We start from the raw sequence: 27,942 nt of genomic DNA on the forward strand, positions 1-27,942 counted from the left end.
AAGAAAAAAGAAAAGATTTCCTCACTTAGTTACCATGTCCAGTCAGACGCGGTAGTGCTCTGTTTTAAATGTGATTTTCAGCGGTTTGTTTGTAAAATTTTAAGGTTTTTTTGTGAGAAACCGAGGTTGTGTTTTAGAAGTTTAAGAAGAAAAAGCCGGAGGTGAAGGCGGAAAATGGGTAAAAAACAGGAGACAAGTACGGACTCCGAGTATGGTGAGTTGACATCGGCCGTTAAGTTGCCTGACGGTGAAATAAACTGATTTAACTGCTTCAGGTAGCTGATATTAAACTGTCACATACTGAGTTATTTACCACATTTTGGGTTGAAAGAAAAGTTTGTAATTTAGATAAAATGATTTTTATGATAAGTTGTTAAGTCATGGATAATATGTTAACGGTTACTGATGCGTTAGCTTTAAAGCTAGGCTATATATGTCATGGTCAGCCTGTTTAAACCTATAGTGTTTGTCTGTTTAGTTTTATATTTAAATCCAGGTGCTGTATTTAACCAGTCAGGCTGAAATCTTTCCCTAAAGCTAAAAGTAGGTTTGTCTACTCATGTGTCCTGTGCCAACACTGCCATCCACAAACATGGTTTAATGATCTTCAATCACCGTCGTTATCAAATTGTGTCACAGTCATAGATGAGTCAAAACACCTTGACCCAGAGAAGAACAGAAATGCTTGAAACAAACACACAGCCTTGATTTGGCAACAAATGCACCTTTAAACTTCAGTACAAGAGAAAAGACAACACAAATACAGAGAGTACTCTAATGGGTCTTAAAATCTGCATTTTATTAAAATATTCATGACAAAATATGCACAATTGAGAAGCTGGAAGTTAAGAATTTTTGTTGTTTTTGTTTTTAAAAAATGACTTTTTGATCAATCTTGTCATCTAATCAATTTATTATTTAAGCTACTTCAACTTATCCACAAGGTATTTTATTTATTAATTGTTTGGTTTATAAAATGTAACAACATGGTGAAAATGGTGTCACTTTAAAATGATTTTGTCCAACCAACAGCCCAAAAGCAAAAAAGATTTCTTTTTCTCTTACATGAAACCATCAGGAAACCCTTGGTTGTTTGTCTGTTTGTCAGCAGGATTATGCAAAAACTACCAAACTGATTTGTGCCAAACTTGGTGGAGAGATGGGTACAAATTTTGGTGCAGATCCAGCTAAAGCTTCTGATATGACAAATGAATCATTTATGTTACTTCCTGTTTCGTCTTATTTAATACAAGAGCCAGACAGACATAGTTATAGATAATTGCAGATTAATTTTCTGTCAAATCAATCAAACTTTCCACTGCAAACCATGTTGAATTTTTTGTATCGAGAGAGCAGGGCCGTCAGAGCTGTTCATGCTGAAACATTTCACACCTCTCTGTCAGCTCATCCCTGTTTTCTGCTTCCTTGTTTACTCTCTGTGGTTTTCTGATGTATCGATGGAGTCACAAGTCTGTTGACAGTCTGGGAGGTTTTGTAAAGCTATGGTAAACAATCCCTCCCTGGAAGTAAATGTCTAATCGTATTTCATGTCTCTTCAAATAACTTATGAAAACACCAGAGAAGAAGGTGATGACAAGAAAGGTGTTGGAGCTGACAGTTTACTCATCATGGTCAAACTGTGACGGCTGAACCTCGGCTCTCATGAAAAAGCCTTTGTATGTAAATTCATGTCGTCCTTAAACTCATCACCATGTTTTGTAATTGGGAATCAGCTTCCTACTGTTGCACCAGCTGACATGAGGAAGTAGAAATCCTGTTAAATGATGTCAAAGCTTCCTGGTTCGTGACCGTAGAGAGAGATTTCTAGTTCTTGTTCAGTCATTTTGTCATAAAATATGTTTGGGTTTGTTCTTGTTTGGAGCAGTTATATGTTTCAAAGTTACTGTTTTTTTCCTGTTAAGTGTGTGTTGACACAAATAAGTGAGGTTATGGTTGTTGCTGCAAATCATTGACCAGAAAATTTGTTAAAGCTGCTGGAGGCCACAGGGCAAAAGTCTGATTTTAAAACATGAGCCAGTTAACATAACTTCATTTTAAAATGCTGCTAAGCTGTTTGTGATAGAGTGCAAACCAGAGGACGTTGTACTGAGTAAATGAACAGAAATGCTCTCTGTTTAAAGTTGAAACAATTCATTCATTAGTTGTCTGACAGAAAATTAATCAGTATTCATTGAACGATTAGCTTCAACCATCAGTTGTTGAACAAAAACATCAAACACTTGCTGGTTCTTGCTTCTCAAATGTTAGGATTTGCTGCTTTTTCTGTCATATGTGCCAATAAACTAAATAATAAACAAAATCTTTCATTTTTGGGGCCCTTGGTTCAACAAAACACAAAATCTGAAGACACCTCTTGAGCTCTATAATGGACATTTCTTGCTATTTTCTGATACTTTTTATTTGCTAAATGATTACTATTTTTGATCAGTGGATGGTGAAAATTAACATCAGTTGCTTTTCTCACCGTTATCTTTGATTATTTATAACATGAATAAATCCTTTCTGCTGCTGTCATGGCTGTTGACAGGTTAAAACACAAGATTCAAATCAATCACACTTAAAGTGAACCCTCATATTTTACATAACTCTTGAAGTCTGACTCTTTTCCTTTTCTTTCTTTTCTTCTGGGACAGTCCTCTGTGTTTACTGCAGGGTACTAATTAACCTGGTTGTCATTTCTTTTTACCTTTTTACAGACATGTAGTAGAGGGTGAGGTTTGTCCATAAACCAAACAGTCTGAACAATATTCAGTTATATTACTGATCCTTTCAGTAAAGTGACCTGTTTCTTTGATCAGTGATTTCACTCATAGTCACAAATATCTAATCACTGTTTTGATTGATTGTTCCCGTCTTCTGTGTCATTCCTCTCCAGCTAAGGTCATCTGACGACCGCACCCCCCCCCCCCCCCCACACACACACACACATCCAGTGTCTTTTTGGATTTTGCAAACCCCAGCTATAAAAAAGGGTCAAAGTTTAATAGGTTCAAAGCTTTTCTCCAGCTTTTTATGATGACACAAAAACAGAGTCCTGTTTGTACATTGCAGAGTCACAGTGAGTCGTTTTCCATTTTGTCATTTAGTCTAAACACAGCAGTTTCCTAGCAGGGCTGAAATCTGACACTGGCAGCATTGCGTGAGGCTGATGAACAGGTTCCTTTGCTGAGAATATTTTAGATTGCAGCCAAAGTCATATTCTCAGTCCTATTTAGTATCACTCTGGTATTTGGTCACTTCTTTTACCATTTTATTCTCACATTTCTCTTGCTGTTACTGTACCACTGCTCTATGTTACTGTAAAAAAAGAGAGTGTGTTTTCAGTTTTTTGCTGTTATGTTTGTTTACCAGACTTAATGTGGGACTGTGCCAGCCTTAGAGATGACTGAGCACCTGCTGACATTCTGCATCCTGTTTGAAGATTTGCATCCTACTCAGTAGTCCTGATGTGAGATTGTTGACAGTGTTGACACAGTCTCTGTATACTCCTATTTAAATTACAGCTAATGGAAATAATGTTGCCTTAGCTTCAGTGAGAAATTACAATCAGATTAGCAGATCGAGGAAGCAGCACACCAGCAACTCCTGTGTTCTGCTCAGTGAAATGAATGAAATGTTTTTGTCAGTGGACTTTGATAGTGATGTTTCTGGTTAAACAAAAATGATCTTACTCTTTGATAAAATCGATGATTTATACCCCAAAAAACATGGGAAAATAAGTCCCAGGTTCCAAAAAAGGTGGACCTATCCTTTAAGGAGGAGTTTCATCTCTCCCATTATCAGAATGTTATACCACTAAATATATTGAGAAATACCATTAATAGTCAAGGAATTATCCAGCAGAGAGAGGTTCATCAAAACTTGGGTGGGTGTGTATTAGAAAGCCTAAGATCTGTTTGTTAGCTTTGATTGATCTACCAGAGGGATGACACACTGAGCAGCCCGTTGTGTTTTTCCTACCTGACAGGTTTAACCAGCCTCCGCAGCATTATCCTTCACAGATTTGATTCTCGTGACAGGAATATTTTCAGTTGAGATGCACACAAACAAGTTTTCAACAATTTTAAATAGATTAAATGTCAGTGACTGTGCCTCCTCTAAAAGCCATACTTGGAATTCAAATTTCATTCAAATAACCCTGACCTACCAGTGTAACTGCTGCACCTCAACTCATCCTTTTCTCCTTACTCTCTCCACTGTGATTCCACATAAAGTAACTAACATGAACTAACTGCTCCTCAGTTCGTATAGAAGCAGCTTGCTGTGCGAGATAAAAGACACCCACTGGATTTCATTGTTTATTGTTAGTGGCAGTCTTTCTCTCTCTGTTCCAGGAAAGATCAGTGAGACATTTCTTTCCTGTAATATCATGGTGATTATATTGTAAAGCTCCTGTGAGCAGCCAACCCATAAAAATACAAGATTCCTTCTCTAGTCTCTAAAACTTGTTTTGTCCTTTGGTTAAACTGTGATGCTGACTCAGCATTCACACTAAGCCCTCAACTGCTTAACTGATCTCCATATTAGCTCTGTTCATACAACACACAAACCAGGCCAGTTTTTAAACTGCATCACTGTGGTCATTTTTCACTTTATCTACACAAATGATAACCTGTTTTAACACACACGTACACACAACTGACACCTGTACATTAACACATTGGTCATTTTGGTTGGTGATTTACCCTTACACACATTTCTTCTTTTAACTGTTTGTCCCTCACCTCTTCTCTCTATCACTCTCTCTCACGCACACACACATCCTGCACACTTTCTGCTACAGAAACCATTCAACTATCAAAAGGTTTAAACTATTAACCTTTTTACATTTGTGCTTATTCAATTTTCTTCAACTCTTTATGCTCTTTATGTCTGCAATTTTGCTGTTCAACAATGCTTCAGCTAATGGTTTTAACTTTCAGCTTCTGCATTTGCCCTTTCTCTCTGCTAATTTCAGCCATTTTAAGCATTGTTTCAGAAATTACTTTTGACTTTCAACTTGTAAGTTTTTCTTCTGCATTTCAACAATAATTTCTGCCTTCTTTCTTTCAGCATTGCTTCAGCGATCCATTCAGCTCTCAGCATTCACACACATTTTCCACAGGAAATGTGTTTTCTAGTTAGTGTGAATGCTGTTAATCCTGTTAATGCTGTTAAGCATTCACACTATAGTTCTTCTAGTCTTTATTTAACTTATTCTTCCATATGTTTTTTGGCATCTAACTACTTCAGCACACTTTCAGCTGTTAATTGATCTCCATATTAGCACTGTTCATACAACACCCAAACCAGGCCAGTTTTTAAACTACGACTCTGGTCATTTTTCACTTTATCTACACGAAATGACACATGTCTGTGTTCAGTAAAGTCACCTCTTTTCAAATTCCAGAGGTGGGTAGAGCCACCTCTCAGTGCTGTGTGGCTCTGAATGAGGGCCAGCTTCCTGCAGCTGCCTGTACACAGGTGATGGACATTTGGTCATTAAGACCTCCTCTGCTCTCTGGGCTGTTTACACACACACACACACACACACACACACACACACACACACACACACACACACACACACACACACACACACACACATATACACACACACACACACATACATATACAACTGAGACTTGCACATTTACACATGGGCCATTCTCATTGGTGGACTTCCCCTACACACATTTCAACTTTTACCTGTTTAAACACACACATATACATGCACACACACACAACTGACACCTGTACATTAACACATTGGTCATTTTGGTTGGTGATTTACCCTTACACACATTTCTTCTTTTAACTGTTTGTCCCTCACCTGCTCTCTCTCTCTTTCTCTATGCACTCTCTCTCACACACACACACATCCTGCACACTTTCTGCTACAGAAACCATTCAACTATCAAAAGGTTTAAACTATTAACCTTTTTACATTTGTGCTTATTCAACTTTCTTCAACTCTTTATGCTTTTTAAAATGTTCAACTGTGTCTGCAATTTTGCTGTTCAAAGGAATGCTTCAGCAATAATTTCAGCCTTTGTAATCATTATTTCAGCGATCCATTCAGCTCTCAGCATTCACATCGCATTTTCCACAGGAAATGCATTTTCTTGTTCATTAACTCAAGATACAAGAACACTCCTTATTGCTTACTAACAGCAGCACCCTGTCTTTATATGGACACATATACACATTTTTATTTATTTACTAATACATAAATAATAAAGTAGTCAAATGAAGGGCTCTCTAGCCCCTAATGACCTGTGTTTAAAGGAAGCTCTGTTCAAATCTTTATCTCTCCCTACAAAGGTCTTGAGTTTTGTATGCATGACACCTTCCCCATATTTCTGGATGCATGCATATTCAGCACACACACGCAGATTTTATCAGCAGGGCATTTCCTTGTGGTAGAATTGTGGGATAAGTGCCATTACAAAGTTATAAACTAATGTGTCCTTGATAATCTGAAACTGCCAACAAGGAAGTTATTCATGTTAGATGACGCACCGCTTGTCGGTAAAGGCCACTGTATGGGCGAGTTTATGAGACTTAACAAGCTTTTCTTTCTTTTCCCAGGAGAAGCTGCTCAGTTTGACCCGACCTTCAAAGGACCCATAAAGAACAGGTGAATCTGTCTCACTGGCTGCCAGCTAGTCTCCCCTTTTATCTCCCAAAATCCTCATCCTAACTGATGTACCATGTGGGTTTTTGTGTTTGCAAAGCTGACATTGTGTTTGCCGAGTTTCTGTTGACTGATGGAATCACATTTGTCACCCCCAAGGCAAACTTCAATGCAAAGCCCAGACAACACATTTACACCTGTTCTTTCTTTGTCTTCATCAGAGGGTGCACTGATATAATCTGCTGTATCCTGTTTATGGCGGTCATCCTCGGCTACATAGTAGTTGGGATTTTAGGTGAGAGTAACCTGATCACACACTGTCTCATGCTCAGAGTTGTTGCTTTCCACTTCCACTTCCTGGCACAGAAATTGGAAACAGGGAGGAAACAGCTAGCCTGGCTCAGTTCAGTCCAGATGGAACAAAATTTACCTAGTGGCACTTTTAAAGCTGATTAATTTGCACATTATAAAAATTTGTATGGGGCTATTTCTCTGTCAGGAGCAGTGACTTCCTGCATGCTGACAACAAGACTCAGAAAGATGAAACAAAGGAGATGTAATGTGTTAATCTGTGAGTTTTATCTGGGATTCAGACTGTGTTAAAAGGGCTGGGAGCTGAACTGGTGGTGGAATGTTATTATAGATACTAGTGATGCTTTAACTGTTTATCATTGAGTATTTATTTTAAAAAGTTTGCATTTATTTTCAGCATTTCTCACCTCCCTTCTTCTGAATGTCTATTACAGTTCTCCAATCTGTTAAAAAAGACAGGATCTGCAAAAGTTTCTCCATTTGTATCTATAAAAAAATTAAGCCTCCATTACTGTGCATTGTGTACAAGCAGCTGATTTCCCTGTGAGCTCTTTATTGCCCTGTGGTCAAACTCATTCCAACATTCAGGGCCCTCGCTCTTATCTAGAGTCAACAGAGAGGCCTGATAGGAAATGCACTCACCTCATGGGTGTCAGTGGCGCAGTGTGTCCCAAATAATCAGCTAATTCCTGCAGTGGAGGCAGATCACAGCTGCTGGTTGAAGTGGATTTATTGTAGTTAAGCAGAGAAATCTACTGGTCATTGTTGATACATTAGGGACTCATTAACAAATTATTACACCTACTGAATATATATGATTATTTTAGATCCAGAAACAATCTAGTAGTAGAACAGTACAAGACATATTGCATCATATTACATTCATTTGGCAGATAATTATGTCAAACTGCAATGAGACAAGATGTCTTCAAACTTAAAGGAGCCTCCTGTTGGGGAGACTGTTAGACCAAATTATGTCATCTGACTTGGGTTTTAGCTCTATTTCCACTGCAGTTATTTTTATTAGATATTTTATTTTGACAGGCATGAATAAAAATGGTAATTTGCAACCCAACATGAATGTTACACTGTATAGTTTTTAATTTACATTACATACTCTGCTTTAACTAATTTGTCACATTCCTCCCAAACAAAAGCAATAAAGGTAGAGTTTTTGTGTTCACGTGAAACGTGTCCTCAGGCAGTTGTCTGTCAGTGCCAAACAGAAGTGACTAAATGGACATAACGGAACCTGATTGACTAATTTGTTTTTATCTTTTACGTCATTGGCTTTTATTGTGCTCTTGTTATCTTCTGTTTGAATGTGTTTGTTTTGTTCCTATCAGCTTGGCTTTATGGCGATCCCAGGCATGTTCTTTATCCGAGAAACTCAACTGGATGGTTCTGTGGCATTGGACCAAATAAGTAATTAAATCTCTCTCTTCATATTATTCACACTTTTCTCTTTCTTTCTTTTTTTTTTATTTATTTATTTTTTTTTACATGTATTAGATCTCATAAATATGCATTTCATCAGAATAACTCTTTCTTGTCTTCCCTCTTTCAGAAACAGACCCAATGTGTTATACTTTGACATCCTCAAATGTGCCACATCTATTAATATTATGGCAACTGCTCTTAATGGTCTTCAGTGTCCAACCACACAGGTAGAGGAGGCTGCTTGATTTATTAGTTGACCCTGAACAAGTTACTTTCCCAGAGTGACAAAAATTCTTATATTTATTTTTTAATATTTTTTTATAATATATTTTTTTTGCTAACCATAGGTGTGCGTTGAAGAGTGTCCTTCTTCATTCTGGGCCGTGGGGGTAGGGTCATATCTTCCAGATGTAAAGCCAGCAAGTGTTTTCAACCAAAGCCTCTGTGTGCCGTCTGTAGACCTGGCTAAAACAACACTGGTAATTCTCAATCTGTTGCCATTCATGTGTCTCTGAATGTATCTGAAATAGGCAGCAGTTGGTTTGCACATTTCAGCCAGTAAAAGTAACCCGGTGCGTTTTCTATTCACATGATTTTTTTTTAAAAATTACATGATATTTTTTATATTTTTTTCAGAATGTTAAAGAAATTGTGGACAAGGAGCTGTGTCCTTTCTTCTACATGCCTACAACCTCTGGTGAGTGGAACGGCTCATACATGTTCATTTTCATTTTGGTTGACAGTAGTGCTGTTGTAAAATCTAGTTTTGAGTTTAAAGGCAGCTGCTTGTTTAATATTAGTGTGAGTTAAACTGCTGCTAAACAGGACGCTGCTGCTTTTTGTTTATTTACATGTTAACATGAATGATGGCTGGTGATCTTTCCGTTAGTCCTGGGAAGATGTTTGCCTGATATCTCAGCACTGGAGAAGATCCCTCCTGTGTTTTCCAAAATTCCCGGTTTACCCTCCTCAGTCAATGAAACCGTCGACATCATCAAGAACGGCACTGGGTAAGACACAGAGGATCTGGACGTCATCGTACGCTGATTTTAAAAACAATGAGCTGTAACTTTTTGCCTCTCCATGCGTGTACTTAAATCACAGATAACTACACACACACACTTTAATAACCCTGTTTCTTTCTCCTCATCACCAGCACAAGGTCAGTGGCTTTGTGAGTTTTTGCGTGTTGACCCATAGTGTAGCAGCTGGTTGTAGTTGCTCTAGTTGTTGTGTATAACGCACACAGTGGACTGAGATGCCTCCTCGGACTTGTAGTGTTAGAGCATTAATGTGTAGTCTTCTTTCTCTCTCTCTCTGTGCTGAGTGTGTGGGGTTCTGTCTGTCTTTATTTGTGTCACTAGAGATATAGTGGAGAGAAAATGGTATTTGACTCGCTTTTCCTTTACCACTACATTACTTTTGGTAACTTCCAACAGGATTTCATTTGAACGTACTGAAGCTTTATGGGTTTTCTAAACATATTTCAACGTTTTTTTTCCTTGTCGCTTGACTGCGTTTATTTTCGCCGACCTGCTGCTTTTCACTCCTGTTGTTTGAAAGGCAAAACCGTCACCAACGCAGCTGCTCTCTGCTTTTGTCTCTCATCAGGGACGTTCGTGAATGGCTTCAATGCCAGAGAGATTGGTGTCCGGATCTTTGAGGATTTTGCGTCGTCATGGCCGTGGATCCTCATGTGAGTTGTCCTGCAGAACTACACCTCACACTGCCACCTACTGGCAAACACACAGATAGAAAATAATCTGCAATTGTGTGCATTCACTGATGTCAACAAGTAGAGGGAGTTCATGAAGCGTGATAACATCTTCCTAGTTTACAGTACAGAACAGAAGAGTTCTTCTCCTCTCCTTTTTGTCGTAACTCCTGTCCACCTCTCACCTCTCAGTGGTCTCCTGATAGCCATGGTGGTCAGTCTGCTGTTCCTGTTGCTGCTGAGGTTCACTGCTCCAGTCATGGTGTGGGTGCTCATCATAGGAGTCCTGGGTGCCGGGGCGTATGGTAAACTTCTCAAACACTCACACAACTTTCCTTTTTAAAAATTTCACATCACCAACAATTCTGTTCTTGTGCTTAGAGAAACTGTGTAGATGATAAAATACCTTTCTAGCTGAATATAGACAGGAGATTCAGGCCTGTTTCCTCTTAAATGGGAAAATAAAACTGGTCCTTTGTTTAACTTTGCTTATTAACAGGTGAATATCAAGCTCAAACATTTGTTTCATGTCTGAGTTTAATCACAGGTGTTTAGTTTTTTTTAGCTAAAAAAGTTGTTCTCCTCTGAGTTGTTGTCTCTCTTGTAGGGATATGGCACTGCTACTGGGAGTATGATAACTACAAGAACTCCTCCTCTTCTATCACTAACGTTGGTTTCACTACCAACTTCAGTGTTTACCTGCAAGTCCAAGAGACCTGGCTAGCCTTCTGTGAGTCCAATTAAAATGCTTTGAATCCAGTTTGACTTTACCATGTGCTATTTTAGCATCACCAGAACGTTTATCACAGTCTTATATTTTTAGTTTACCTGGTGGATTAGTGGTGTTTTTGTTTTGTATGTGCATCAAACACCTGATTATGTCTGGTGTTGGATAGAAAAATATATCTGTGATCTACAAACAAAGCCATGTGTTTAAACATACATACCTAAAAATAAATGGAATAAAAGCATTGGTGTGCATGTCAGATTTTAATGATGTTCTAAAATGCCTCTGATAACAGATATAAAATATCCATGTTTTCAGTGCACAGATGAATTACAGTATATAACAAAAACACAGACAATAAACACTTCTTTTTTTCTCCTCCTCCTCTTCTCCTCCTCAGTGATAATCATATCTGTGGCGGAGGCGATCATCCTCCTGACCCTCATCTTCCTGCGGACCAGAATCCTCATCGCCATCGCCCTCATCCAGGAGTCCAGCAAGTGAGTTATTATATTAAAATAAAAACACTGTCCTCAAGGTTTTCTCACTTCTGATAAACCTAATGTTCAGTGTATGTGTTAGATTTAGATGCCCCTAATCGCTAAAGGGATTTTTTAAAAGGATCTCTTTGGTTTATTACTTTATTAAGAAGAATTATTGGCATGAATCTACCCTCAGACTGGTTTGTATCTCACCTTGAAGATGACATATGGCCGCAGCGTAATTTCATGATGTGTGTGTTCATATTTCACAGGGCAATCAGTCACATGATGTCTGCTCTGCTATACCCTCTGATCACCTTTGTCCTCCTGCTGGTGTGTGTTGCTTACTGGGGCGCCACTGCTTTGTATCCTTTACTTTTTTCTATAGTATGTGTGTATGCACACTGTCAATAACACATTATAGAGTCACGTCTGCAGGTCTTAGAGTGTCAGATTTTCTCTTTAACTAATGTATGTAGATATTTGGCCACTTCAGGAGGCCCGATCTACAGAGTGGTGGCTCTCAACGCCACAAATGATGAGTGTAAGAGTATCAATGGCTCTGTGAGTTGTGACCCTCAGGTGAGTGGACAGAATGTGAGGCTTCCTTGTGTAAAAATATGAATTAACAGCCTTTACAACTGAGGTGTGACTGTCCAATCACCAAAGCAGCCCTAACCCTGGCCATCTCCTCCTGTCAGAACTTCACCTCGTCAGATTACCCAGGCTGCCCCTCAGCGAGCTGCATCTTCATCAGATACAACAACGAGGGTCTCCTCCAGAGGAACATCTTCAATCTGCAGATCTACAACGCAGTGGCTTTCCTCTGGTGCGTCAACTTCGTCATCGCCCTGGGCCAGTGCACGCTGGCCGGGGCCTTCGCCTCCTACTACTGGGCCTTCACCAAACCAGACGATATCCCCATGTTCCCTGTGTGTGGTGGATTTATACGCTCGCTCAGGTAGGTCAACAAGCTGCGGTCACATCACATTCCTACAGTGATACATGTGTCAGAATCTTGAACAGTGAATGACATGATTATTGTATGTCACACAGGAGGTTAACACAGAAAATATAAACCACCAGGTGGAATTTGCACCATAAAATAAAAATAATTAGACCAAATGTATTGAAATGTGCCAGTTCTTATATGTTCACACTCAAAGCCTCAAGCACTAAACATGAAAGTTGACATAGTGTCCTAACACAGGCAAGTTAGCTTAGATCATGTCACGTTGGGTGTTGCAGAGTTTACGGTCGACTTCTTGGTCTTCCGTTTTGGCAAAATGCAACCACACTGATGACTTGTTTGATATTTTCCAATTAATTTTGAGCCAACTGTGTTAACGTTAAATAAGTTGTCTGTCTCAGTTTATTTGTTTGGGTGAGAGCACATCCAATCGACCGGGAGACTAAAGCTCTAATGATTTCTCACACTGCTGTCTGTTACACTGAACAATTTCTGGGTGCTTTATAACCTGTAGCTATTTAAATGTTTTATCTAAATAATAAACTCTTTAATAATTCCAGTATAGGGTAAATCACTGGACATGCTGACTGATGGCAGTTCCCTCTGTCTCCACTAGAGGGCACATTAGACCTACATATAACAGTTACACACACTGATATGTGACACTGATTCTGAAATGTTTCTTAATTTGATTTGTAAAATGAACTTTAGATTCACAGTTTCATATGTTCATGTAAATTACTAAAATTAAAATACACAGCTGGCTTATTCATACTTTATTGTGATAGCAACATTTAGTCAAGTCAGTTTTATTCATAAAGCGCCAATTCACAACAGAAGTTATCTCGAGGCACTGTAATGTATAGAGCAGGTCTAGATCGTACTCTTTATAAAATTTACAAAGAGACATCTGACGTCATCTGCATCAAAAAATGAGAGGCTGACTTCATTGTGCTATTTTATAATTTATTCCTTCATTCTCATAAAACCAGTGAGATATTATATTGCTTTCTTATTTCAGGTACCATGTTGGCTCCTTGGCATTTGGTGCTTTGATCCTGACCCTGGTGCAGATAGTGAGGATCCTTCTGGAGTACATTGACCACAAAACAAGATGTAAGACTGATATACCTCATTTTCACTTCATCTCACCAGTGTTATACAGTTTTCATTTGCTTGGCTTATTTATGTAACTCGTGCTTGTAAATACAAAGTCTTAATCTTGTGAACTGACAGAAGCGCAGTTTAATCAGTGCAGCCTTCAGTTCTTATGAGCACAGATGTGAAAGTAGATAAATGAATAATACAAGCAGAAGTCAAATTGTATCAAATATCGCTGTATTTACACTTCTCGTGTCTTCTAGCGGCACAGAATCCAGTTGCACGTTTCATAATGTGCTGCATGAAGTGCTGCTTCTGGTGTCTGGAGAAGTTCATCAAGTTCCTCAACAGGAACGCTTACATCATGGTAGGTCTACTGTTCTGTTTCTGCCCCCTCGTTTGATTAGTGTCATTTTTATTGTAGCAAGAGTAATGATGGTTTTAAGTAATTTAAATAAAAACCTGCACAGCATAACAAAACTGTAACAAACATTCACAGGGCACCACTAGATTTTACCACCATAATTAAACTGTGATATTTTCTTATTTAATATTATGTATTTTTTCTTTCCTTGACAGATCGCCATTTATGGGAAAAACTTCTGTGTCTCTGCCAAAAATGCTTTCATGCTGCTGATGAGAAATGTGATAAGGTTTGTGTTGAGGTCATGTTTCCTATGATAAAGGAGTCTCAATACTGCAGGCTTCCACTCAGTGTATTTTTTTGATTTATCAGGAACACCTAGCTAAACCTTATAGAGCTTAATACAACAGTCCTGCAATATATCTTCTTTCATGAAGGTTATAATGTGAAGTTTTTATTGAAATTGTTTTAGAGAGCTGATGATTCAGCTGCCAGCTGAGTGTATCTGACTCCGAGAACAGTGTCATGTTTCTCTGACTCTGACTGTGTTTCCCCTCAGGGTCGTGGTGCTCGATAAAGTGACAGACCTGCTGTTGTTCTTTGGGAAGCTCCTCGTGGTCGGAGGAGTGGGTAAGGATGAAAGAAATGACTGAGGACTGTGTTTAAGGTTTCACAACTCACATGCTGTAAACTATCAGCTGGGTTTGATCGATGGACACTTTTAAATAATGTTATCAATATTTTTAGTTGGTGATGCCAGTAACTTTTCACCTTGCACCAAATCATTTATCTAATATTTTGGTTTATGTCCACATTTCTGCAGAACAAATTACATTACCATCAGCTTCAGCTTGAATGTTCTCGTCTTAATAAGCTAAACTAGGATGATAAGTATTGTAAACAGTATATCTGCATTCAGCTTCAGCCCAGCCTCACAGAGCCGCTAGCTTAAATTAATTAATTATACCCAGAAATTAATTGCAATAATTGGAAGTCCAGTAATTATTTACTTTAATGCATCAGGAAACACATTAAACACTATGTACTAATTTCAATCTTTTTTCCAGGTGTATTGTCGTTCTTTTTCTTCTCTGGACGAATCCTGCTGCCAGGCTCCACCTTCCGCTCTGAAACCCTCAACTACTACTGGATGCCAATTATTGTGAGTCATAAATCAGATTCAGATTCACTGGACTGATTGAAATTTTGTTCTGAATCATATCATTGTTTCTTTAACTTTAACTTTAACTTTTCCTCTTAGACTGTGGTGTTTGGCAGCTACCTCATAGCTCATGGATTCTTCAGTGTGTACAACATGTGTGTTGACACACTCTTCCTCTGCTTCTGTGAGTGCAGTTTACTGAGTCTGTGAACATTTTAACAAGTTGAATTTACACAGAAATACTGATTAAAATAAGATTTCATTTAGAGTAAATCAGTGACTGTAGATTAATAACTACTGCCAATGTTGGAAATTGTTATTTTTGAGGCAGAAGATTTAGAAACGTATAAATAATCTCAAGAAGCTAAAAGCTTAATGATCATTTCTAATTGGATAAAACTGTAATACACACACAGAAAACTAACACACACAATCTGTTTTGTAACTGAACTTGTCGCCCTGTGGCTGTTGTTCTCAGTGGAGGACTTGGAGCGTAACGATGGATCTCTACAGAAGCCGTACTTCATGTCCAAAAACCTGATGAAAATCCTCAACAAATCCAACAAGGCACCTAAAAAAGGTAAAGGGAAGGACTGAAGATCTTTGTCCCTGATGACCTGAATGAAACCACATGAACAGTGTCAAAGATTTTCAGGATATTTTTGCTACTTTTAACTTCTCGACACTCCGTCTTCTTTTAAACATGTTTACGGAAACTGATTTGCTGATTTTAGGATTTTTTAATTATTTTTTTATTGCGTATGTGCATATGTATTATTATGTGTATATAAAGGAGGAGGAAGCATGTTAAGGCAGGTCATTTGTCCATCATGCATTTCTAAAATAAGTCTCAAAGGATTTTCTCTGTTATTTTAAATTATTTGTACAGCTGGTGTTCACTGTGCTGTGGACATCATGCATCAGTTATTCCAGTTAAACAGCTCTGAAGTTTTTAGGCGTTAAGGCTTTACTGAAAATCTTTTATAGACAACTCTTAATGTGATTTATTCAGATGGACAAAATATATATAAAACTAAATATTTTGCAACAGCAACTGCAAAACAAATGTTCTTACAAATCATATATTTTTACTTATTTGTAAAAAAGTTGTTTTATAAATATAAAAAAAATTATGACCAAAAGTTTATTGATCACATTGAAAATAATGTAATAAAGATGTAAATATGACTGTACAACATAGTTTTCTAATCTTTTCACAGCACATCTGAGTCCTTAAATATCCACAAGCAATGACGACACAAAACATGTCAATGATTTAATCAAGTTTTAATCTCCTAGAACATTTGGTTTTGCACAAACTCTCCAGGTTTAGTCCGTCAAGACTCGCAAATCGTGACTTCCACCACTTCATTTTAGTGTCACATAAGCCTCATAATACAAAGTGTAGCTTGAACAGACAAGTATGCAAGAAATGACGACCCCCAGCAGCCATCCTGTCCCTCCCACAGAGGACCTCGAGTTTCAACTCTGACCCTGGTGTGAACGTAGACGTGGCAAAGACTCATGACATCCAGTTTGACACAGGTTAAATGAGAACTCCACTGATTTTACACATCATCTGTTTACAAGTTCATGCAGGTGTTAAGAGTTGTATGAAGGCTTTTGTGGCTCCAAATGGAAATCAGATAAATCTGCCTCAAGGTGCCCTAATGTAGGCATGAGGTCTTAACAGTGAATGAGAACACATGGATTTTTATACTTCTCTTCCCTGTAACTGTTCCATAGTGAGTGAATGTTACATAAATGCAATGCTAAATCAGTGGAGAACTCTTTTGAACCAAAACTAGAACATTTCCCCATCAATAATCTCCAAGTGAAAGACGAAGCTGAATCCTGGTGTTAATGCTTCACAGCTGTCACATATTAAGATGAATGAATGTTACTGCTGCTTCACACAGGAGCTTTTTGATGTGCACTGTCACTTACAAGAGAGCAAATGAGCTGAATCATGCACATCCTCATGATATCAAATCACATTACAGGGAGGGACAAACTTTTTTTTTTTTTTTTTTAAATAAAAAGGAGTTATGAAAACCAAAAGCATCTTGAGACCTACTCTCTCATCTCGTCCTCTCGCCATCTATGGCTGGTCATCCAGTCAGAAACACGTAAAAACAGCATTTACAATATTCATATATACAAATATATAATGTATACACACTCACTCAGACACACAGACACATACAGTCAGGAAGAAAAAAAATCAACTGTGACAGAGAGAAGTGTTTTACATTTTATAACCACACTGGGACACAGTTCATTGAACTGCTCAGCCGTGTGCTGACCACTCCCCCCTCCTGGCGACTAACTGGATGGACTCTCCCGACTTGATTCGCTGCCTCTACTCTTCTCGCTGTCTTACATACTGCGTAGCATCTCATCTCGCTACTTTACTACCCAGAGCTTCTCTCTCATGACAATTTGACATGTCAGACTGTTCTTTTTTTTTTTTTTTCTTTTTTAACTCTCCCACACTGGTCCTCGATCAGGACACCCAGGACACTGAGCTCTACCTACAAATTACTTCACAGTGCAATGGCAGTTTTTTTTTTTGTTAAGACAAATGTATATAAAAATGCATCCACCTGTGCTATTTCTATCTGTCAGTCTGTTTTTTTTAAGAGCAAGTTGCAAATTCTAGGAGTACTTGTTCATCTCATGAGGAAACTGTAAACAGAAACAATTACATTTTCCACCCTCCAACATCATCTGTGACTGATCTGCTACTCTTTGGCCTTTTAGAGTAAGAAATTGCTTCTGTAGCAGCTTCTGTGTCATCTCATACCCCTCCCTCCTCTTCCTGTTTTAACCTAAGCTTTCCACAGCGATGCCTCCTTCTCTCTGTTTGAGGAATAAACTACTGAATCCTTTAAGAGGGATGTAAACCAAAACAGAGTTGGTCACTGCTCAGGAGTTATCCTCCACCAGCCTCTCCTCTGCATCCACATAATACTGTCTCTGAACCCCTTAAACTTTAGTGTCTGCCTGTATTTTTCATGTGCGCATATATCTACAGGTGTGTGTAGAGAGGGAGGGCTAACATGACTTATCTTGGGATTCCTGTGACACTACTTTTCAGTGAGTGTTTCTTGCATAAACAATAAAAAAGCAGGCAGGTGGGGCTTTGTATCCTAAAGTGAATCTGCCTTTTCCAGGAGAAGGAAGAAAACGACTTTCTTGTTTTGGGATCAAACACAATGCTCCGCTCTCTACCGAGTTTAGTACCTGCTAGGAAATGTAATATGAGTGTGTGTCTGTGGCTCGAGCTAAGTGTGCGAGCGATCTGTGTGTGTGTGTGGTTTTTTTTTTAACGTGATGTTTTTTTTTTTTTTCTTTTGAGCTCCTCCCTCCCGGTGATCCACTTGTCTGTCTATCCATCATTCATTCATTCATTCATTCATCCATCCCCTTCTCCATCCATCACACGCTCAGCAGCCAGAAGAAGAAGAAGATGGCCACGAACAGAAAGAGGGAGTCTTGCCAGTTGTTATTGCCGTTGTTGAGGTTACCGTTGCCTTGGTGATCACCTGCATACTGATCTGAGGGTAGAGGTGGAGGATAGTAAAGGTTATTACTGCGGCATCTCGGGGGGATGGTGTGGTTACATCTGTCCTCCATGTCAGGCTTGAAGCAGATATTTTGGTTTCTGTATCTTTCCTGTACACGGTCCCCCATGTGATTTAAGTTAGTTACCAGCAATTTCTGAATGATGGTGAATGTGGCAGGGCACTTAAACTACAACTATACTGTAACATTGGATTTTACTGTGCAAGTATAAAGTCGGCTGGACTTCTTCAAACTAGATCAGACCGCCTCAAGATTGAGTAAAAATGTCAGAGACATCTTTATGTGAGTTCAGACAGAACATGAGGTGAGTTTTGGGAAATGGTTCAGAGTCAATGAAGACTTGATGTCTGAGCACACTTTTATCAAAGTTAACATCTCAGCTTTTAAGTGTGGTTCAGTGGTGCATATTACTGAACGAGTTTGTAATTCATCAAACTACCACAATGCCAGCATGAACCCTCAGACCCTAAAGGGCCTTTTTTACAGTCATTCAAACTGAAAAGACACAACGTGTTCGGACCTGCGAGCAAAATATCACACAGCAGGCAAAAGACATTCATTCAAGTAATGAATCCTTCCTGTGAGTACAACCACAGGAAATCAGATCTGCAAGAGCCAAACTCAAATCACTCAAGCACCTCATCTGCTACACTGTGTTTATATTAGGATGAGGATGAGTTCCCATCACTGCTCAAGGCTCATCAGTGTAGTGGTGGAAACTGACGTTGTGTTTACCTGCTCTGTGAAAAGGGTCGTTGGTGTTGAAGACTGTGGTGAAGAAGCCAAAGGGGAAAGCACCGATGCCAAAAGACATGTGAAAACCAGTATCCCCAAAACCCTGGAACATCTGGAAAAAACCCAGAGATAATGTTTTAATAATACATAAAAAAACATGTGAAGATAATATTGTAATCATGAGCAATGAGAAATGCTTTGACTAACTTTTGGAACGTAATCAAAGCGAACAGAAACCGACTCACCCCGCCTCTACTCTCCGGCTCTGTTCTCTGTCCCTGAGGCCGAGGTGGAGTTTTCAACCTGAGCGACGACAGAAACAGTCATTTTATTAAGGCAACCATGAAGCTAGTACATAAACAGACACACAAACGTTCAGCCCACCTGGGGTCCTCTTGGCTGGAGCTCCCTCTGCCGTACAGTGGGATGACTTTCTCTCTGCTGATGCCTGCTTTACATACAGGACACTGCTGCCTGCTGGGCCGTGTCTCCAACCACTGAGAAGGGCAACAGAGGGAGAGAGATGTCAAAATGTCCTCTCTGCTGTGTTCCTAAAACAAACCAAGCTCCACTGGGTTTAGCTCCAAATAAAAGCAAAGGCGTCAACTACATTTCCTAGGAAAAGCCTAGTAAAGCAAGAAATTCTGAAAAACTGTTGTAATAGCCTTTAATTTCTGCTTGAATAGGTGCAGTGCTTCTGCTACTTGACTGAACAATGTGCAGCTCTACTCGGTGAAGTGGTGAGTAGCAGAGGAAGCTGCAGTAAACACAGGCATTAAGTGCATTAGCAAGTTTAAGCTGCATTAAGTCAACTGACAGGTGTAGTTTCCACAGCTGAGGTTACATCACAACCTCCTGATTAGTTAACATGCAGCGTGCTGGAGGCACCCGCTCCACAATGTTTTTATTTACACTGCATGATAAAAAAAATCCTCTTCTCAGGACTGTGTGGGCGTGTACAGACCCTGCATGACTGACATCTCGTCTATCAGCTTTATCAGCCACTAATATCAACTTATAAGCCCAGATAAAAAGCAGTGGTTAGTGGTCTCGCTGTGTTAGTGTTAGTAAGGAGATACTGAGCAGAGCTGGTTCCAGTTTGCTTTGTGTTGTACTGAAACAGACTGATGGGCAGAGACAGTTTTTAATTTTTATTTTCCTCATTGACAGAAGCAGGTGGCAGGAGAGAAAGATGACGACTCCTCTGGATTGGAACATGGAGGAACACTGTGATGAGTTATTATTTTATCTACTAAAATAACTGAGAATTAAAACAAAAAATGCCCATCATGATTTCCCAGAGACAAATTTGACCCAGTGATTTTAAACATGAAACTGCAAAAAGCTGCAAATTCTCACACTTAGACATCTGAAACCTGTGGACGTTTGGCTCTTTTCTGTCAATTAATAATTTTAGTGCAACACAAATCCATTATCAGTGTGTGTATTTTAGTGACTTCACAGAACTCCCAACAGAGCTCCACCCAGCTCCGACCTGAGCAGAGGCCTAATGAGTTGCCTGAGCTTTAACAAGCATTACAAAGCAAAAGACTGAGAGGAAATACTCACTTGATGAAGACAGGGCCAGCTGTAGAGACAGAGAGAAACATAAAGATCAATTTGCATTCTCACATCAGCTCCTTCCTCTTAAAATATCAGCTCCTCACTTCAGTAACACCAACATTCCTGCAGCTGATTATTAAATGATATGTATCTGACTGATCTCAGTGGATATAATAAACAAAAGAAGAAGAGGTGTTTTGGTCACCGGTCAGATTTTCATTTGTCACCTGTGGTTCCAACCTATGAAAGCCCACCTGGCCAGAAAAAGCTGCTCCTAACAAGGCAGCTGATTAAACTCATCCCTGCTCCCCATCGTTAGTATTAATTGGATCCATCTGTTGTCAGCACTTAGAGTCCTGCCTGTGCGGCTGCCCACCGCGCCGACCTGCTGCTGCATTGTGGGAGAGCAGGATGCAGGGCTGAGGCTTTTCTCAGGACACAAAGGTGGATATTTCTACACCTTACACCTTACAGCTCTTTACTGCCCACAGTAACCAGTATCAGAACCTCTGAAGATACTGCTTCAGTCCCAACACAAGTTTAATAACACCACCTTTTCACAATATGATTATATCAGCAAAATAAAAATGCATATCAAAGTTTCCTAAAAAGATAGCAGTTAAATTAATTTATGCAATGAAACATAATCAGCAGTAAAGGGTTTGTCAGCCCTGATGACTAAAAATGTGTTTTTAAATTAAACTACACGTCAGAATTTCAGATTGGTATCTCTCCAGAATAAAATGGATAAACAGTAGATATGCCAAATAAAAGGCAAATAAATGGGCTTCAGTTGGGATTTTTTCCTTTACATAATGTCTGATGAGCTTGCTAATCTGTATGTATGAAAGCTCTCTGTATATTAATCCTGCACCACTGCTTATGGTTCATTATAAGCTGAATGTAAAATGCTTCTTCCATTTTCTGTTTCTTTTCGTCCTAAGGATTTCAGTTAATTAGGACACACTGCAGATAGACGTGACTTCTGCCCCCAGATAAATTTTACATTTCTACATGAAGTGAGCAGAGCATCTAAAACCCGAGAAAAGACTGTTTAAGGTTTAACAACGCAGTCTGTAGCAGCGTCTAATTCTTGACTTTACCATGTTCTTAATCTCTCTGAAGTTTTCCAGCCACAATTTCCTTGTGAGATGAACTTTGACGGTGAAGTAGCTCAGATCAGGCAGAGGAACAGGCAGGACTCGTTTCTGACACCCTGGGTACCTTCGTAACCACAAAACATTCAAAACCTCATTGCCTCGGGTCGATCCAACGAAAATGCCTCAACATGCACGTGAGCAACACAACCGAGCCAAACAAACCATAAAGTAAAACACGACCTCATGTCAATCGGCTTTTACAGACACATACACACACACCTTTCAGAGCTCACAGCGTGGCTCAGTGTGTACAGCATCAGTGTAACAGCAGCTATCAGACTGCTGCTGAGAATGGCATTCCTGTGGATGCGAACAGCCGAACAAAGCACGAGGCCTAATTTAACACAACAACACTTTCAACTCTGATTAAACATGTGGCCACACGTATAGCACAGCTCTTGTGGCCTGAAAATAAGTGCTTAACTTCCAATAAGTGGCTCAGCAACCGCTCGGCTGAAGAGCGTAAACCTCCTCAGGGTTATTTTCATAACATCAAATCAGAACAAGAATCTGAGCTGGAGCAAGATTATTATCTGCTCAGTCTCTCCTGATATTACTGAGGTGTTTACAGACACAGACAGCAGTAATGTCTCCGTAAACACAACGCTTGGTGGTTGTTTTTGGCAGGGCAGACAGCAACAGAAGGGTGTGGTGGTGGTGTTTTCAGCTTGTCAGCAAAAATCGGCCATTTTTCATGTAGTTTTAAAGGGTTTAGCTTAAGTGTATCAACTGTCACAATAATTAATCAATCATATAGAGGATGTGTCTGCTGCCAGCCTGAGTTACACTTTACACGTGTGCTGTGAGTGAGTGTGCGTGAAGTTAGAGGTGCCAGCTGAAACGTCCAACTTCTGCTTCTGCTAAATGTGAAACTGACTAAGACTGCAACCAGCAGTTGTTTTAGTTGTTGATTTGGCACATTTAACGGCTTTAATCTGTGAATAGAGGCGGCTCGGGTGTCGTCACATGACCTAAGTGTGGATGGACATGTCATGAGGACGTGTGAGGGGAAGCTCGTAACTGCTGTGAGAATGTGGTAAAACTTAGAGCTGAAACAATAAGTCTGTCTGTTGACCAACTAACAGAGACATTCACGAACTACTTTCATAATTGACTGTCAATGTTTAACAAAAATGCTAAACGATCTTTACTTTCAGCTTCTAAATTAAGAGAATTTGCTGCTTTTCTTTGTAGTTTTTCTTTAAACACATAAGAGAGAATAACTGCCAGGTAATTGAAGAAAAGTAGTAAGTGGATCTTGAGTTGAAATTATTTTGTCACACACACACTGCTCCTAATCATAAGTGAACTTCCATGCTCAAGTACATCCAGTGAAAACTGCATTAATTTGAAAAATGATGTGATAATCTTTAAACCCGTGGTTCCCAAGCTGAATGTGATGGCTCACAAGGTGATTAACAGGAATTATACTAAATTATACTGATTGTTTTTAGACTTTTCCCCAATTTTTGCTTTTTCTTGTGATACAGGACAAGTTTTACCTCCTCTCTTCTACAGTGAAATAATTTAAGAGAATAAAATCACTCAGCTCATTAATCCCTGACACAGACAGCGTGTGATGTGGGGTTGCAGTAACCTTCGCAGTATTTAAGCAGTCGTAAGGCAAAAAGGTTGGGAACTACTGCTCTCTGTATGTAACCTTATCTTTGGGCTTTACATATGCAAACACTTTCACTGAACAAACGTTCAACCTGCCGTCTTTTTCTGAGTCTTACAGTCAGGGGCTTGCTGGTAGTTTGTATTAACAGAGGATGTTTCTTATATTTCGCTATTTCCAGTTGTAACTTGTCTCTCATTCAGTCTCAGTGAAGTGAATTCACTTCAGCTGAGCTCGAGCAGCTGACAACTCTAACAACAACACAGACAGGTCTGCTCCAGTGGATTGTAAAGATGTCACACGCTCATTAACCTCAAAGTATTAAGGTGACATTCACGTCTCCTTCGCACAAATCATCTCTCTGGACTCTGCACAGTCTGCTGGAACAGCTGCTTCCTCAATTTACTGTAATTTTCAAGCCAAAATCTGAGAGTGTTGGGGAAATATCATATGAAACAGAGTCTGATCATGATCAGGAAGCTTTTACTGCTGAACAGCAGTAAACACCAGGAGTTAGAAAAGTGATACCAGTTTTTATTTGTGAGAATTTTGGCAACAAACGCAGTGTTTTTTGAGTTTTTTTGCAGCTAAACTGATGGAGAAATACCACATTTCTGTAGCACCAAGCATAAACTGTGTCAAAGTTACATGTCTGGTTGTTTTAGGTTCAGCTGAACACACGCAGGGTTTAACACCCTCTAAAAATGTATGTGACAGACTCTGAGGTGATACATTTTTCTAATTAAGTTGCAAATTCGAAGTTGCAGCAGGTGAACTGACGTCAACTCTTTTCTTCCTTGCTGATAGTTTCATCATCACGGTTTCATCACATTGCACAGGAGTTGAGAGATGGAGGGAGGGGGCTGGAGGGGGACGACACACAGGTAACATGGCAACCAAATTACATCAGCTCATAACACAGGAGCTTTAATGCATGGTTGGTGTAGCAACTACAGATGCAAGTGTCAGATGATTTCAACAGGAATGCACTGTTCCTCTGATCAATTATTAACTAAATCATCATCAGAACATAAATAGACAATATAAAGATTAATGCACTAAGTTGCCAACTTATAGGGAAACTGCTAGGGCTCTTGGTAGAAAACATGTATGTGTATTTTTAAACACTGAGCTCCTCATTCCTAGCATACCACTCTGCAGGTTTAGTAAAGAATTGCAGCTTGAGATTCTCTTCCTCGACAACTTTCTCTTTGGAGATGAGACAGAAAGCAGTCACGTGTCTTAAAACTGTCTGTCCCCCAGATCAATCTTTTTTTTAGGTTTAGAGAGACATTTTGGTGTCAGATGCTCTGCTGCCACAGTTCAGTGCTTATTTTTAGAAGATGCATAGTTAGACAAAAAAAAAACAACAACTCATTTTTATGCTTTAATTTTTCAACCTAACCTGAGAACTGAATGATTATTTCTAAATAAAATACTTAAGGTTTAATATCAGGTTAAAGTGCATTTCTGCCACCTGCTTTGCCAGAGTGAGGACCAGAGATAGGCACCTTAGAAAAATTAACTTAATTCTTGTAAATCAGTCGTAGCAGAACAAATTCAGTTTATTTTTGGCAGCGACAAATTACATGTTCCACTGACTGACATTGTATTTGACTGTGCTCACATCACCCTGAGGGATGATTTCTGGAAAAAAAAATCTAAATGGCAAAAAATATTAAATAATAAACGCATGAGTGGCTTCTTAACATTGTCCTGCAGGCCGGCAGTTTCACATCCAAGGTTTAGGTCAAGGTCTTATGCAGATAAAAACATGTATTCTCTCTGCTTCATACAAAGGGTTTCTCCTTTGAGTTAATGTAACGTCTCTAATCACACAGATCACTGTTTACGAACTTCACTCGAAGGCAGCAGGAGCATCCCCTGCTTCACTGAAGTCTGCCTGTCTCTGTTGCCAAAACATGTGCACATCCAAACAGACAAGCGGCTGTGGGGTGACCTGAATTCCCCTAGACTGTCTTCACTGTAGCCGTCAAATAAATACATTTAAAAAACTGCATTTATGTGCCAACAACAGATAAAAAGAGGTTACATTTTCTCCTATGTATAAGAAACCCTGTTGAGACTTTTACTACTGATTCAAACGCCCTTGGGTTTGACTCCAGTCTGACACTCTTGACCCTGATCTCACATTAGCCTCAACCTGTGAGCGAGCACGTCCAACAGTCAACACTCACAACTCATGAATGAGCAACACACGCGCGTCACTGAGTACGTGATGTGTACATTTTCAACACAGTGTGGTTTGAAGGTTGAGACTTGCGCAAGTGTTGATCAAAATCACAATAGGAGAAAGTACTAGAATCACAGCTGAAGTGTAACCTCTGTAAACTGTAAGGTTTCTGAATGACCCCAGGCATATCTCTGGTATATTTGTACTGCAGTTTCTTATTGACACATACACTGATACCAACATATCCGCAATAAGCAGCTGATATTTTGGCCCAGACGATTTATTGGTCAACAAGTTTTATTTGTATGTCATAGCTCTGACGTGGCAGTGTCAGTTAGCAGCAGGTTTGGACTGTGTGTGCTGCTGTGAATGACTGAAGACTGAGGTGCAAATGATCAACACACAGTTTTAACTGCATCAGCGAAGTGAATATGTCACAGAGGGAGTGCGAGTGTGTGACCTCTGACCCACATCAAACCATATAATATGATTAGCCTGGGCCACTTAAATCCTCACAAGATCACAGCAGATCACATTTGCAAATACGGTGGATCAGCCTCCAGGCGACCACTTGTATTTCAGACAATGAAAACACTGTTCATACTGAGGGTTGGAGCTCAGCCACATTTCATTTGTCACCACACCACTGACAGCAAACCAACACCCTCCTCAACATTTAGCAAGCTTTCTCAGCTGTGGTCATCTCCCACATCAGGGGTCAGGAATAAGGTTTAGGAGCCGCAGTAGAAACACATTCCCAAATGTTCTTACTTGTTTAAGAAAAACAGTTACTTTAGTATTCAGTAGTAGTTGTTTTTCATCATCTATACACCTGACCTGCCCTGGTTATTTTCTGTAATAATCAACTGACTGTTTAAAAAACATTATTTCTGAATCCTGAGTGAACAGTCAAAAACACAGGCATGTTTTGCTGTTGTAGAGAATGAAAAAAACAATCAGTCACATCTGAGAAGCTGGAACCAGTGACTTTTTGGTGTTTTTGCTTTTAAAATAATAATTTAAATGATCGATCAATGTGTCAAAATCGTTACCATTTAATTTTCTGTCAGTCAATCAACCAATCATTTCATCTCCACAGATTACTGGTTGGTTTCCAGTGAAGACGGTATGTGTAGTGGAGGTCGACAGGAGCCCCCCAGGCCACGGTCATTCACAGTAGATATGTGAAAAATTATGTAAAAGTTTTAATGTAATACTTCTAAACTATAAAAGGAGAGACTTCAGCTTTGGTCAGGGAGACAAATATATTTGTCGGAGGACCAGATTTGAGTCGCTGCTTGCCTGCCACTGTCCTACATAATGCGGAGACAACCGCCGAGTAACATCGAGTCTTTGGGTGTGATTCCGCCGTCAAATAACTCAAACCTGACGGTGAAAGGAGGCCGCACACACGGCAGAACAACACTCCGGTCCGGCGGGCTGAACAGACAGAAACAACCAGCTCCACACATCAAAACTACCCCCCCTCCCGCCTCGTCTCGTACCAGAACAAGTGGCCGCACATACTGATGACAGCGTCCCTGGCAGTGTCCAAACAAATGTTGCACTCGAAGGTGGCCCGGTCCCGCTCCCGTTCGCCATCCCCGCCGCTGCCGCTGCCGCTGCCGCCGCCTGGCCCGTCGCGGTCGCTGCTGCTCTCCCCCGCCGGGAATCCTCCTCTGCTGGCCGGCCCACCGTCACTCGAGGACCGGGGATCCGCGGCCGCCATAATGTCTAACGTACAAGCGATAAAGGAAGGAAGGTAACGCACCGACCTAACCCAACCCAGAAGGGCCCGAGCCGAGCTAACGTTAACGGTTCCTCAGAGGTAACGACAAGTGTCACTGAAGCAACCGGCGCTGCTGCGGTCGCTCTACCTGACTGACGACTTCCGGTTCCGGAAAAACAAGCGGTGAGGAGGGGGCAAATATAAATACCACCCACTCCACTTAATAATAATAATAATAATAATAATAATAATAATAGTTTTATTGATTTCAAGTTAGGCTACTTCAGCTTAATATTTTTAGTTTTCATTTAACCACGAGTTCTTCTGACTTGAAGGCTTTTGACTTGAAATTATGAGCTGAACGGCCACCAAATAATTTATATATAATGTTCTATACCAAGTAAAGTCATAATTAACATAATATCTCCCGATTATGACTTAATGTG

At 39.7% G+C, this 27,942-nt stretch overlaps 2 protein-coding genes across 2 annotated transcripts; one reads left to right on the forward strand and one right to left on the reverse strand.

Annotated features, from left to right (window-relative positions):
• Positions 1 to 16,413, forward strand: slc44a4 (solute carrier family 44 member 4). Its single transcript, XM_018702612.2, has 22 exons — positions 1 to 214; positions 6,592 to 6,640; positions 6,859 to 6,932; positions 8,296 to 8,374; positions 8,517 to 8,616; positions 8,737 to 8,868; positions 9,026 to 9,086; positions 9,279 to 9,392; positions 10,001 to 10,085; positions 10,296 to 10,408; positions 10,711 to 10,833; positions 11,231 to 11,330; positions 11,585 to 11,677; positions 11,792 to 11,894; positions 12,014 to 12,273; positions 13,304 to 13,398; positions 13,647 to 13,750; positions 13,963 to 14,036; positions 14,307 to 14,377; positions 14,815 to 14,909; positions 15,009 to 15,093; positions 15,388 to 16,413. Exons 1-22 carry the CDS (start codon positions 175 to 177, stop codon positions 15,504 to 15,506), a joined length of 2,169 nt encoding a protein of 722 aa, XP_018558128.1. The 5' UTR covers positions 1 to 174; the 3' UTR covers positions 15,507 to 16,413.
• rnf5 (ring finger protein 5) lies at positions 16,178 to 27,665 on the reverse strand. Its single transcript, XM_018702611.2, has 6 exons — positions 27,273 to 27,665; positions 20,802 to 20,820; positions 19,617 to 19,729; positions 19,478 to 19,535; positions 19,233 to 19,344; positions 16,178 to 18,469 (listed from the first exon to the last, which is right to left on the reverse strand). Exons 1-6 carry the CDS (start codon positions 27,494 to 27,496, stop codon positions 18,351 to 18,353), a joined length of 645 nt encoding a protein of 214 aa, XP_018558127.1. The 5' UTR covers positions 27,497 to 27,665; the 3' UTR covers positions 16,178 to 18,350.
• Positions 27,666 to 27,942: the final 277 nt, after the last annotated feature.

Source organism: Lates calcarifer, linkage group LG3 (genome assembly GCF_001640805.2).
Source record: "Lates calcarifer isolate ASB-BC8 linkage group LG3, TLL_Latcal_v3, whole genome shotgun sequence".
Lineage (NCBI taxonomy): Eukaryota > Metazoa > Chordata > Actinopteri > Centropomidae > Lates > Lates calcarifer.

Bases quoted from the DNA above. Each gene is read 5' to 3' on its own strand.
- slc44a4 (XM_018702612.2), top strand. From the start codon at position 175: ATGGGTAAAAAACAGGAGACAAGTACGGACTCCGAGTATG. The intron at 215-6,591 runs GTGAGTTGACAT...TTCTTTTCCCAG, and splicing joins AAGTACGGACTCCGAGTATG to GAGAAGCTGCTCAGTTTGAC. The intron at 9,393-10,000 runs GCACTGGGTAAG...GTCTCTCATCAG, and splicing joins CGTCGACATCATCAAGAACG to GGACGTTCGTGAATGGCTTC.
- rnf5 (XM_018702611.2), bottom strand. From the start codon at position 27,496: ATGGCGGCCGCGGATCCCCGGTCCTCGAGTGACGGTGGGCCGGCCAGC. The intron at 19,345-19,477 runs GTGAGTCGGTTT...GGTTTTTTCCAG, and splicing joins AGCCGGAGAGTAGAGGCGGG to ATGTTCCAGGGTTTTGGGGA. The intron at 18,470-19,232 runs GTAAACACAACG...CTCTACCCTCAG, and splicing joins CGACCCTTTTCACAGAGCAG to ATCAGTATGCAGGTGATCAC.